This window comes from Apis laboriosa, unplaced genomic scaffold, assembly GCF_014066325.1.
Source record: "Apis laboriosa isolate Shangri-la unplaced genomic scaffold, ASM1406632v1 scaffold28_cov147, whole genome shotgun sequence".
In the NCBI taxonomy this organism is placed as follows: domain Eukaryota; kingdom Metazoa; phylum Arthropoda; class Insecta; order Hymenoptera; family Apidae; genus Apis; species Apis laboriosa.
Window position 1 is genome coordinate 315,117 of NW_025222687.1, and position 13,766 is coordinate 328,882.

At 19.6% G+C, this 13,766-nt stretch overlaps 3 protein-coding genes across 3 annotated transcripts; 1 reads left to right on the forward strand and 2 right to left on the reverse strand.

Moving 5' to 3' along the window:
• Nucleotides 1-892: 892 nt before the first annotated feature.
• LOC122714292 (DNA (cytosine-5)-methyltransferase PliMCI-like) lies at nt 893-6,683 on the reverse strand. The gene is made up of 15 exons (XM_043935515.1): nt 6,167-6,683; nt 5,734-6,097; nt 5,332-5,658; nt 5,000-5,152; nt 4,445-4,907; nt 4,138-4,337; nt 3,447-3,864; nt 3,055-3,378; nt 2,794-2,945; nt 2,342-2,676; nt 2,150-2,261; nt 1,917-2,066; nt 1,643-1,809; nt 1,331-1,571; nt 893-1,120 (listed from the first exon to the last, which is right to left on the reverse strand). Exons 1-15 carry the CDS (start codon nt 6,637-6,639, stop codon nt 893-895), a joined length of 4,107 nt encoding a protein of 1,368 aa, XP_043791450.1. The 5' UTR covers nt 6,640-6,683.
• A 1,844-nt stretch (nt 6,684-8,527) lies between these two features.
• On the forward strand, nt 8,528-10,150 carry LOC122714211 (leucine-rich repeat protein 1). The gene is made up of 3 exons (XM_043935368.1): nt 8,528-8,777; nt 8,945-9,765; nt 9,922-10,150. Exons 1-3 carry the CDS (start codon nt 8,610-8,612, stop codon nt 10,148-10,150), a joined length of 1,218 nt encoding a protein of 405 aa, XP_043791303.1. The 5' UTR covers nt 8,528-8,609.
• A 1,365-nt stretch (nt 10,151-11,515) lies between these two features.
• On the reverse strand, nt 11,516-13,259 carry LOC122714212. Its single transcript, XM_043935369.1, has 5 exons — nt 13,096-13,259; nt 12,664-12,810; nt 12,296-12,400; nt 11,896-12,225; nt 11,516-11,817 (listed from the first exon to the last, which is right to left on the reverse strand). The coding sequence occupies exons 2-5, from the start codon at nt 12,796-12,798 to the stop codon at nt 11,563-11,565; spliced, it is 825 nt and encodes a 274-aa protein (XP_043791304.1). The 5' UTR covers nt 12,799-12,810; nt 13,096-13,259; the 3' UTR covers nt 11,516-11,562.
• Between the last annotated feature and the right edge of the window lie 507 nt (nt 13,260-13,766).

The following is a 13,766-nucleotide window of genomic DNA, read 5'->3' on the forward strand; positions in this document are numbered from 1 at the left end:
TAAAAGTACCAAAATTTTTAATAGAAAATGAGAAATTAATGAATTTTCAATATTTCAACATCTTCAATGTTTTCATTATTAATTTTTATGATGCGTTAATCATTAAGAAATTAAAATTAATCGTTAAGGAATTAATTGAAGAAAGTTTTATATTAAAATTGATATGAGAAATTTATTTAAAGTTCTAAATGTAAGTTTACTGTAAATGTAAGAAGTACTGAAATTTTAAAAAACAAATAATTAATGAATTTTCCAAATATCATTTTCGAAATGGAGAAAAACTCTCTATCCTCGCACGATGTTATTTTATCTGTAACTTTAAACATTTTGTATATTTTGCTATGCTTTTAATAAGTTGAAGCTTTTAATACCCAAATTCAAATAATTTTTTTTATTATTGTCATACTTATTAATAAAATATTTTTCATTAACAATTAAAATAGAATTTAAAAAAAAAATAGATTATCTAATTTAAAACTCATTTAATTAAGAATATATGGATAAAGAAATAAATAATAAAAAATAAATAAAGAAAGACACATATGTATGTAAAACAATAAAAACAATATTTATACAAAAATCATAAATTTAATATAAAATATATAAATAATATAAAATTAAAATTTTTAAGAAATTAATGCTATTTTTAACATTAATGCTAATATATTTACAATTAAAGAGAATATAATGAGAAATTTTAAACAAATAAATAAATTATATAATAATTTAGAAAAACTTTTATATTTAAACTATTAATAATAATAAATTATAATAAGTCATAATTAAATTCATTCTTTTAATATGTTTTTCTATATTTCATCATACAATTTTTTTAATGTTTTTTAATGTTTTTTTTTAATTTTTATTATTCCAAATTTAAATCAATTAAGCTTTAATCATTTTGTATTTTTATATCAATTTCAGTTATATCTTTGTTTTGTATACAATTCCTTATTTCATGACCAATAGCTACTCCGAGTGGTGGAGGAACTGCATTTCCAATTTGTCGATGTTTATCGAGTATAGTACCATAAAAACGAAAAGAATCAGGAAATCCTTGAGACCTAGCACATTCACGCACACTTACTACTCGAGTTTGTACTGGATGTAATACACGACCCTTGAAAATGAAATAAATTATTTACTTTATATAAACTTTAATCAAAATTAATATTTATATTTTAAAAATATAAATTTATCAAAGAAAAAGATAGTAAATAGAATTAAACATCGAAAGAAACATTTAAACATGTTTTTATAATAGATAGAAATTGATTTAGATTATATAGGCTTGTTAAATATTTAAATTTAAAATAATAGTTTTATATACTTGTTTTCCCATAGGTTCAGGATTTGTAATAGTTGTACTAAAATATCCATTCCATTCTAATCTACCATATAAACCTGCCCAATGATTATGACGATTTCCTGTATGTGGTAAACACCATGGAATTAAAGTATTAAATTGTCTATCTGTAGGATCACATGATTTTCCAGTGCAACAACAACATACTCCACGATATGCTCCCACAGAACTCTTTCCAGCTTTTTTATCATCATGAGTATATTCTCTTGAATAAAAATTAAATATATAAAATGTTTTTCAACATTAAAAAAATTTTGAAAATTATGTTTTACTTACAATTTTTTACAATAAGTACCATCACTTAATCTAACAGCAATATTTGGTAAATCCCGCCAGTCAGAACCACTCGCAATTGGAATATGAGCCATTCTTGCTTCTACAAGAGGTGTCATTTCTTTACATATATGATCTCTTAATAACGGTTGATACTGTTTTCCTCTCATCTAAAAAAAAAATTTTAAATATTATATATTATAATAAAAAAGATTGCTATTCGTACAAAAAATATATTTTTTATTTTTTCTGTTAAATATTTTTATGAAATTATTACTTTTCTTTGAAAATGTGTTGTTGGTTCATTTGTATATGACATTTCTTCCTTATTCCAACCATTTTTAATTTCCGGTAAATCAAACATTGCATCCTTTACACTAATTGTTCTAAATGGTGCAGAGTCTATCCAATTACAATTTGAGCTATACTGAAATATTTAATAAATGTAACAATATAAAATATAAATGATTATCTTTACATAGATATTTTTGATATCTTTACATAGTATACCTTTTTATTATCAACTAATACGCTTAATTGGCAAGCACGTTTACTAAAAACATGTATAGGTTCCGGATATTTTGGTAGCATTTGTCCAGGTGCAGCAGCTAGAATTATCATTCTAAGTAATATGATAAAATGAAATTTAAAATATAAAATTGTTATGAATATATATATATTTGAAATAAAAATAAAAATAACCTTCGTCTTGTTTGAGGTATTCCATAATTTCCAGCTTGAAGAATACCAAATGTACATTGATAACCCATACGAATTAGACATCTTAATGTTAATTTTAAAACCATACTTCTTTTGAAAGAAACAAAATTTCGAACATTTTCCATAATAAAGAAATTGGGTCTGTAGTAATCACAATATGATAAATATGAAACAACAAGAGAATTCTTGAATAAAGAATATTGACGAGAATTGAAACGATTCATGCCACTAAAACCTTGACACGGTGGACCACCGCACAATAATTCTACTTGTCCTTTTTGTGGAAGTTTTTGACCAATTTCATTTGTTGTTTCACCCTGGAAATATATAATTAATTCACTATATTATCATTAAAAAAAGACAATATAATATTAAAATTATAAATTATATTCATCTAAAAAAAGCACAAATTATAATTATAAAATTATACTTACATTCATAACTTTTTTTAATAATACATTACAATCTTCTATAAATACTGTTGCATTAGGATTATTTAATCGATATGCATAAGCAGCAGATTCTTCTTTTTCTATAGCCCAAAGATTTTCAGTTACACCAGCTTGATGTAAACCTTCAGATAATCCTTTAAAATAATTTAATTAAAATATTTATTTTTCTTAATTTATTATATTGAAATCAATAAAAATGCAATAAATTATAGAATTTTGCAAAAAATGCAATAAATTACATACCACCACAACCAGCAAATACATCTAATGTTTTTAATTTTTTTGATATTATCTTATATTCAATAGGTCTATTAACAATTGCTCTTTTTTCACTTTCTTCTGTTTTTTTTCCTTTAAATTTTAAATTGCCTTTACTTTTACCACATTTACCAATACTAATAGCATGATATGGTGGTTCATCAAATGTTTTTTCTTGTATATTATAAGCTTCATTGAAATAAAATCGATATGGTCCTGCAGCAATCCACTCTTCAATAGATTGATTTAAATTCTCAGAATAAGCAAGATAACATTTTCCAACAACTTTAATAAATTTGATATTGCATACTATAAAATTATTATATATGTATCAAAATATCATTATGTATGATATTATAATAAAGATATTATAATACCTTCATTACTCCAATAAACCATATTTAGATCTGCTTGTTCCATTAATGTAGAACTTCTATGTGTATTTTCTGGTCTATATAACTTATTTACCGTAATATTAATGTCAGAAGGTGGAACTAACATATCATTTGTATTGGCGAATATTTTATTTATATATCCTATACAAAAAGGGTCAGGAGTATCAAAATTTGAACCTTTTATATGATCAGAAGATTTTCTATAAAATTCAGGATACATATCTTCATCTACATTTTCTTTTTTAAGTTTTAAAACATCTTGATATGTAGTTTTATATTTAAAATTAAAAACATCTGGTTGTAAAAATACAGTTGTTCCAACTCTATAGTCTTCCCCTTTGTACTTTACTAAACCATAAATAACTTCTTTGCTATTTCTTTCTTCTATTCGTTCATATACCTTGAAATATAAAAAATATGAATAATTATTGAAAATAATATTAAAATAAGAAAATAAATATTAAATAAATATTAAATATATTTTCTCATTTGATAAAAAAAAATAATGATATAAAATTACTTTATACGCTATATAATATATATATACAATATATTGTTATAAATTCAATACAAAATATTTTATAAAATATTTTAGTTATAATTAACATTATAAACAAAATTTATTTTAATATTATAATATAAATAATATCATCACAATATTAATTTTATATACCTTTGGTGTATTGAACTGTTCCAACATGTTTAAACGAGCACATGCAGGACAAAATCGATAATTGTTTCTTTTATGAAGATATTTTATATCAGGTAGAGGATCTTCAAATCTAGCCGTTTCAGGTATATAACGCTTTTGAAAAAAAAATGTTTTACCATCTATATCTTTTATATCATTTTCAAAATTTAAATCCATATTACCTATACATAAAATAATATAGAATAAAAAAAATAATATAGAATAAAAAATATTATTTTTAATCTTAATTCATATTTAAAACTTCATTGAATGAATATTAAATATATACCTAATTCATTCCAATTTTTTTGTATTTCTTTAAAAATAACAGTACATTTAGATCTGACAGATTTGAAGGGTATATCATCACAATCATCACTTAAAAATAGTTCTATAGGATCTGATGTTTCTCCAAGAATAGTATCATTTCCTCTATGCAACCAATTTGCATGAAATTGTTTTATACCATTTTTATTTTCCCACATATAAATAACTTTAGCAACATGAGATGGAATTGATGGATTTCTTGGTTCTACAAGTACATAATCATTTATTCCTATTTCTTCATCACCAACTATAACAGATTTGTAATATGTTTTTAAATTTTCATTGGCAATTTGATCTCCTATCCATATAATATCTTTTTTGAGTTCTTTAAAATCTTTTTTTTTGCTTTTTTCTTCTTCAACTTTTTTATTTTCCATTAAAATTTCATATTGATCTTCATTTTCTGGATCAGAATCATCTGCTTCCTAAATAAAAATACAAAATATTATATATATATATATATATATATATACACAAAATTATTTAAATAATAATTATATTAAAAAATAATTTTTACTTGAATAGCCATATTTGGACATCTTCTTTTAACACAAGCTTGCTTACTTCTTCCAGTTCCTCCAAATTTAATCATATCTTTACAAGCACTACAAAGACCACAATCGGGTTGTTGACAATGTTCACATACTCCACATCTTTGTCTTTTAGGTCCCTAAAAGTATAATTACATAAAATTTATTTTTATTTATTATTTTAAATATGTATATACAATACAAAATATAACAAAAACAGTTTCTACAATATTTTATTATAATTATATTATAATCAGCAATACAATTCAATTGTTTAAAAAATTATTCTATATTTTAAATAAAAAAAATAAATGCTTACCATTGTTATCTTATCATCATGTTTAATTAATTGATCTGTAAATATATTTTCAAACATATCACTAACTAATTTTGTAGTAGTTGCTTTTGTCCAAGCAGGTTTTCTAATTTTTTGTTCTCTAAGTTGTGTTCGACGGAAAGTTACTCTTTTTCCTAATGTAACGCCCGCAAGATTTGCTAATGCACGCATACAAGGAGTTGTAATAAGAAGTGTATCTTCTGAATCAGCCGAATTATCAAATGATAATACTTGATCACATATAAATTGTGCATGTCTTAATAAAGAATCTTCAGTAAATTTTGACATATTTTTAGGTGGTACTATTGTCTGTAAAAATTACATAATTTTAATATGAAATAAAATATATTATTCAAAAATTCCTTAATAATGCTTTTAAATTACTTGAAATTTATTAAGTAAATCTTCGTAGCTGGGATTAATTTCATCTAAAAGAAATTCGATAACCAATTTACTCATATATATTTTTTCTTTAACAATATCCATAAAAGGAGCATATTCTTCAGATGGATCCATTAAAATATATTCCGCAAATGCTGTATTGAAACCTATAAGAGCCAATTCTCCTCCATCAAAACCAGATACATACCACTCATTTATTGGACCCATATCTTTTGTTGGTACTCCACCCTCTGGTGATGCATCTTCTTCATAAATAGCTTTTATATAACCAGAAAAATATAACATTACATTTTTTTCTATAAGTCCAGTATCAAAAGCACATAAATGGCCATTTTTATCATAAACACTAAAATTAATAAAGTTATATAAAATTTTTACAAGATATATTAAATTATTCATAATAGAGGAATCTTACCTGAAATAAGTCAATTTATTTTGAGGACGCTGATCACTTTCATGTATGAAAGATTCAGTTCCATTAAATAAACATAATTTTGGATCAATTAAAGCAATTTCTTCATCTACAGCACCATTTGGATGACCCGGATAAAATTTTATTTCATTTAATTTTTGACGACAATATTCACATTTATTATGAAACATATTTATATCTTTAATTTGAGGTGTTGGTAATATATTAATATCTGTAAGTTTAGCTTTTTTTTCAATGTGCTTATCTAAATATTCTTCATCTGTTTTTGGATCATGATTTTCTTTATTTTGTTCACTTTTTTGCAATATATTATTTTCTGTTTTTACATTTTGTAATTTTTGTATGTCTTCTTTATTAGTTGCATCGTAGTTCATTTGCTTGTTTTTAGCAAGTTGTTTAGAAAACATATCAATTATAGATGTTTGTCTATTAAATTTTGATGTATTAGACTTCATTGTAATATAAATTAAAAAATTTAGAAATGTAGAAATATTTCCACTATTTCTCTTATTATGATAATATTGACAATTTTAAATCATGTTTGAATTATTCTAAAATATTACTAAAAAAAAAACATGTAATTGTTATAATATATATAAAAAAAATTTTATATTATATATTTATATTTTATATATATATATATATATGCAAAAATTTTATTTACTTAATAAATAAATAAAATATAACATTTTAATCAAGCTTGTCTTATTAAATAATATACAGATTTGGCAAATAATAACTAATTTAATAAAAAACAATACCTTATAGTTTGATATACCTTATAGTTTCTATAAAAGAATATAATGTTCCATTTAAGAAATTCATTATAATTTCCAAAATTTAGATCTACACAAATATAAAAAAAAATATTTATTGCATATTTTTTATCACATATAAGATTTCTTTTATATATTTTATATTCTATTATAAATATTATAAATATTAATTTTTTATATAAATCTCAGATTTTTATAGACTTTATTTATACACAAATACACTTTATACGAAGTATTTCTTCTTAATTTACAATATAATTAAAATTTGTTATTTAAAATCATATATTTTCATACTTAATTTGCATATAACATTTTAATCCACATTTAAATACTGTAAACAATTTAACTTTTATATTCGTTATTCTTTTCAAGAAAGATTTAACGATTCCATGTGTTTATTTTCCCGCCTTTGAGCACTATATTAAAAAGTTTATTATATATTATATTATATGTTTGTACGTATTATATATATTTTGTATATTATTTACATTTAAATTTAAAAATTAAATAATAAAAACAAAGTTTAAAGTTTTTTAGTTCTTTTTTATTAATTTTAATATGAATCCACAAATGACAGTTTGAATTATTGGAATTAAATAATTTAAAAGTTTTTGCATTCAAAATTTTGGTATTTTTAGGGACTTTTTTGAGTTATATGATGCCATATTGAATTTTTATTCAATTTATAATAAATTTATAATAAATTTATAATAAAAATAAAAATACGCGTAAAATTCAATTTATTATATTATCAATTTATTTCAATTAATTATGTAATTAATAATATTATGTAATAATAATAATTATGTAATAGTTAATTATTAATTTATCAATTATAAGTTAATTATAGTTAGTTATTCAGTTAATTATAAATAAATAATTATTATAAATATATGAATAATCATATTATGATTACTATTTGATAATTTATTACAAATATTTTTTTTTTTCAATCATTTTGAGATTCTCAATTATGCCAATATGCGATTTGAAGTTTGAATTGATCTAAATTATTCGAAAAATAATTTAAATTTGATATTTTATATTATCAAGATTGGATAAAAGTCCAACATGGCGTCATCATATTAATTTATAAAAATCCCTAAAAATTCATAACTTTGAATGCAAATAATTTTTAAATTACTGAATTTTCAAATTCTGAATGTCAAATTCTAAAAATGTATATAAAATTAATTAAAAATTTTAGTGCTCTTATTTAAAGCTTAAAGTTTTTTAAAATTTAATCAAATATAATAATATAAATAAATTTGCTATTTGTTTGTTTTTAAAGAAATTGAAATTTATATGGAAATAATATGGAAATAGTTGATATATTAGCATTAATAGGTTAAGTTGGTAAGAAATATATCTGAATCAGTTGTTTCTTGTTCTGCGCGCGAAAAAACAATTTCTTTATTTTCTTATAATTTAAAAAATAATTAAAAAAACACTATATTATAAAGTGATTGTAATTAATAATCAAATCTATAATTAATAAAAATTAATCAAATCGTAATAAATAATAAATTGATTAAAATATGTGTCATGTAATTATTAATAAAAATATGTTAATATAGAAATATTATGAATATCGTATATTTATTGAAGTAATAAGGTGTTCTTTTTATTTTCTTTACAATTTATTCAAAATGAAACTTCATTGTAACGTAGAAATAAATAACAGATTATCTACAACAAATGTAGTAAGAAGAAAATCACAACGTTCCATTCTAGCAATTGGAAAGCAAACAGTAAAAAATACAGAGATTTATATACTTTGGCAAACATTACAAAATAAACAGGGTACTAAATATAAGGTAAATAATTGTTTATATATATATATATATATATATTTATAAATATATTTTATTAATCATATTTAAATATATATGTAAATAGCAATATTGTTATTTAAAATATATTTTTCTAATTTAAATATTTAAAAATTTATAATTAAAAATATAATTAAAAATTTTTTTTTCAGATTGATAATAATATTGATAAAATATTTACAAAATTCATTGATGAAGGAAAAGCTACAATTCGCTTTATTGAACCACCTCATGATTTGATTATTCAATCTGATACAATTCAGTTAAAAAGTTTCATTCATACTTTAAAACTTGGAATAACTAAAAAAATTAATCCTTCAATTCTTACTATTTCAAATTTGAATCCAAAATGTATGACTTTTGTTCCAAAAGTTAAAGTAGCAATTAATAAATCTTCTGAATATCCAACTTTAGAAGGTTTTCCAAGAACAACTGAAGAATTATATTTAATAGGGTTAAATAGAAAATCATTTGACAGACAAATTTTAAAACTTCAGAGTTTAAGAATTTTAAATTTGTCAAATAATCAGATTTCATCTTTGCCAAAAGAATTAGGCACTTTACAACACCTACAAGAACTTATTTTATCACAAAATCGATTAGATCGAGCTTTAAAATGGTTATGGTTAGATCAAATTGCTATTAGATCTAATCTAAAATTATTAGATATAAGTAACAATTTATTACAAAAATTACCACATGAAATTGGGAAACTTGATAGTCTTGTAAATTTAAAAGCCAATCAAAATATGTTATCATATTTACCTCAAAATCTTGGAAAGTTGCATAATTTAAAATATTTGGATATATCGAAAAATAATTTACATTGCATACCTGGAAGTATGAGAAATTTACATCTCATTTCATTAGATGTATCAAGCAATCTATTTCTATCTACAGATTCATATTCTATATGTACAATGAATGTACCAAGTTTAACTGAATATGCAGCCAAGTCATTTCTGAAAACAAGGTTTGTATGAATTTTTAATGTTTTTTTAATTTGTACAGTTATTTAAAATTATTATTAATTTTTATTTAGAAAAATAATGAAAATTCAACAGAAAAATATATATTTATGTTTAAATTTTTAAATAAATTTTTAAAAAATTTGATTTCCTTTATATAGATGTTGGTATGATGCAAGTATAATTCCATTCACATTGGTAAAATATTTAGATGAGGCAAAATATTGTGTCTGTGGTAATCCATGTTTTAATTATTACATAAGAAAATTTGTGAAATTTAATTTAAATACAATAGCAAATATTATAAAATCATCAGATACTACTGTATTACCATTTGATTGTTATTTTTGTTCAAAAAAATGTATACGTTATGCAAAACAGCAATATTAAATTAATTTATTTATGATAAAATATGATATTTATCTTTTTTTGTATATTTTTATATAAAGATGTATATTTAGAGATATATTTGTAAATAAAATATTAAATGAATATTAAAAAAATTATTTATAAATTTTGTTTTATTTTTATCTATATTTTATATCCATAATTTTTATTTACATTTATTTATAAAAAAAACTATATTTAAATGAAATTTAAAATATATGAAATTATTCTCAAGATTGTCGGAAAAAATTAAAAAAAAAAAATAAAATTCATAAAACAATATAATAAATTTTATTGTGCAAAAAATAAATATAAATATAACAGTACATACAACAAAACAAGAAAAAAATAAAATTCTCTCCTTAACATAATTTCATGTATTTTATAAATACTTTAAATTTAAATACATTTTGAAATATATAATTTAAAATGTGTAATTTAGATATTCATATAAGATATTCATTTAGTAGATCAATTTAATTAATTACTATTATATAAATTTGTGAATTATACATTATATTATTAATTGTTACATTATTTAATCTATTACAAAAATTATTTAAATATGTTTTATATGAAATAAAGCATTTTAAATATTACATAAATTTTAAATAAATTTATAATACACTTTTTTGAATAAATTTTGTTCAAATATTTGAACAATTTTTATGAGGGAAAAAATTTAATACAAAGAATTAATTATAGAAATATTGAAAACATATTTTAATAACAGAAAAAATTCTACAAAAAAAAATAAAAATTCTGCAATGGAATAAATAGTTACATAATTTAAAAAATAATCATAAATAACAATAAATACTATATCATAGAAACAAATTAATAGAAGAATTTTGATAAGATAAAAAAATAAAACTTTTTAATCAATCAACTTTGGCCAAATAATATAATATAATATATAAAAATATATTATTCAAATGTAATTTTTTTAAAAATATATATACTTATATAAAATTATATAATCAAAAATTGATATGATTATATATATTTATTTTTAAAATATATATAAAAAATATATTACTCATTACATAGATATAATATTTTTATGCATTTAGTCGAAAAATTTTAATTTTTTTATGCATTCAAAAAAATTTATATTTTGAAAAACAAGAAATGTAATAATAACTGTTTAAAAAATGTTTTTGAAAAAATTATTTGATATATTAATTAATAAATTTACAAATATAGCCATATAATATAATACAAACTTGTTTAATTTAATGTTATTCAATATTAAAAATGTCATTTTTTTTAATTTTATTCAATATTCAAAATATCAAATTTGTATGTAATAAAATGAACAGTCTTAAAATATTAAAGTATTTACTTTTAAACTGATAAAAGTTATTTTCTTTAAAGTTAAAAAAATATTATTTTTAAACATTAATATTATTTATTTATTTTTTATCTGCCATATTTTTTTTTATAAAATCAAAATCAGAATCATCCATATTAATAAAAAATTGTCGTGATGTAACAACTTGTTTTTTACCTATGTGTGGTACACAAAAATCGATATCATTATATTTATTTTCATCTATATGACCATGAACTTGTAAAGATTGAACAAATACTTCTGGATCTTCTGGGCATTGAACTAATTTCATAGTATCTTTTTGTAATAAATTATTCGATGAAAAAATATTTTGATTCTATTATGTGTGTAAATATAAATTAATTATAATATTTGTAGTAAAAACATAGAATGTAGAATGATTCTTTATACAGACCTGCAGATTGGTATTCTTAATTTTTATATTTTTACAATTGTTTGGTATTTGTAAATCATTTAATGATATTATATGGCTTTTTAAAAGGCTTCTAATTACCGCATTTTTGTGAAGTCCACATTCTTTTAAAATATTTTCCTTATCCTCAATATCTTTACTATCAATATCATTTTTATTATCAGTTTTTAATATAGTAATTTGATTATGAATTTCTGTAGTTGAATTTTTACAGTCATGATTCTTAGATTTAATATTTAAACTAGCTTCCATTTGTCTAATTTTCCAATGATCTTGAAGATATTCATTTGAATAATTAATACCATAATTAGCCTATAAATTAAAATCTGTTTGCATATCCTATATATTTATCATAGTTTCTAAATTTAAAAATTATATTTACTTCTTTAATACTGGATGCAATTTCATTTTCATGTAATAAATACTTAGAAGGTAAAGTGTTATACATTTCACCACTGCTATCATTAGTATCATTAAAATCATATAACTGTAAATGATAATATCCAAGATAATTAAATATTTTTTCATTTATATATTTAATGAATAATTACTTTATATTTTAATGAAGAATTATTAAGAATTTATTTTAATTATTATTTAATATATAATTGTTATTTAAGCTATATAATTGCAAATATTATATTTTTTTCATTAAAAAAATATAATTAACATAGTATTAGAATATATTATAAAATATATAAAAAAAAATAAATTTAATTTTGAATATATTAAAAGAATATAATTACTAACATTTACATTTTGTGGAATTTTGATCTTCTTTAATTTTAGATTTTGTTCATAAGAATCTTTCCGACGTATGAATACAATATTTTCATCTGTTTGAGGTATTTGTGTTACTTTTTGAATTTCAGCATAGAGATTCATTATAAAAATAACCTATAAATTAAAAAATATAATTATAAATAAAAATATATAAATAATTATTTATAAATTTGTTATATATAGTTTGCAATTTTTATAAAATAATTTTTAGAGAATTTTTTATATTTTAAAATTTCTGTAAAGAAATATTACTATAGTTTTTTTATATTCATTATAAATTGATTTGAATTAAAACGAAATTTAAAATAAAGAAAAAAGAGATAAAAGAATATAAAAATGATGATAAATTAAAATAACTTAGTTTTGAATATAAAAATAAAATGAATAAAAAATACCCACATTAATTTTTAAAAAAAATTTTTAATTAATTTTATATAGCAAGAAAAATCTTATTAATTATATAATATTGTAATATAAAATTAATCTACTATATTCTTATACTTTCTTTTCACAATTTAATTAAATAATATCACTTTATCATCAGATATATCAAACAAGGTTAAAGTTTGACTATGCCGGTAACTGTATTGTTTAAATACAATTCGTAATAGTTTTTATATCATGAATCATAAGTAAATATTTTTGATTTAACTAGTTAAGAAATTACGAGACAATCTAAAATATTTATGTAAATATTTTTAATTCTTGAAATTTAAAAACGAAATTTATATAATTTCATTACTTTCATTATTTTAAATTTCAAAAACTTACTTTCATATAAGTGCGTATATAGTATATGTAAACTATATATATAAATATTATAATATGTTATATATCGATATTATGAAAATATATTTATATATCAATATTATGTATTATGCTATTTAAATATTATTTAAAATATATATATAAATATTATTAAAAAATATATAAATATTATCATTAATAAATATTTTTATCTTTATTTTTTTATTTGTTTATGAAATATGTCTTTTAAATTTATAATATTTAAAATAAGAGTACTGAAAAATTAATATTTTTTTAAAATTTTACTCATTTACATTATAACA

Bases quoted from the DNA above. Each gene is read 5' to 3' on its own strand.
- LOC122714212 (XM_043935369.1), bottom strand. From the start codon at position 12,798: ATGAATCTCTATGCTGAAATTCAAAAAGTAACACAAATACCTCAAACA. The intron at 12,226-12,295 runs GTAAATATAATT...TTTAATTTATAG, and splicing joins TTGCATCCAGTATTAAAGAA to GCTAATTATGGTATTAATTA. The intron at 11,818-11,895 runs GTCTGTATAAAG...CACACATAATAG, and splicing joins TTAAGAATACCAATCTGCAG to AATCAAAATATTTTTTCATC.
- LOC122714292 (XM_043935515.1), bottom strand. From the start codon at position 6,639: ATGAAGTCTAATACATCAAAATTTAATAGACAAACATCTATAATTGAT. The intron at 4,338-4,444 runs GTATATATTTAA...TTTTATGTATAG, and splicing joins AAAAAATTGGAATGAATTAG to GTAATATGGATTTAAATTTT. The intron at 1,810-1,916 runs GTAATAATTTCA...TTTTTTTTTTAG, and splicing joins CAACACATTTTCAAAGAAAA to ATGAGAGGAAAACAGTATCA.
- LOC122714211 (XM_043935368.1), top strand. From the start codon at position 8,610: ATGAAACTTCATTGTAACGTAGAAATAAATAACAGATTATCTACAACA. The intron at 8,778-8,944 runs GTAAATAATTGT...TTTTTTTTTCAG, and splicing joins AACAGGGTACTAAATATAAG to ATTGATAATAATATTGATAA. The intron at 9,766-9,921 runs GTTTGTATGAAT...TCCTTTATATAG, and splicing joins AAGTCATTTCTGAAAACAAG to ATGTTGGTATGATGCAAGTA.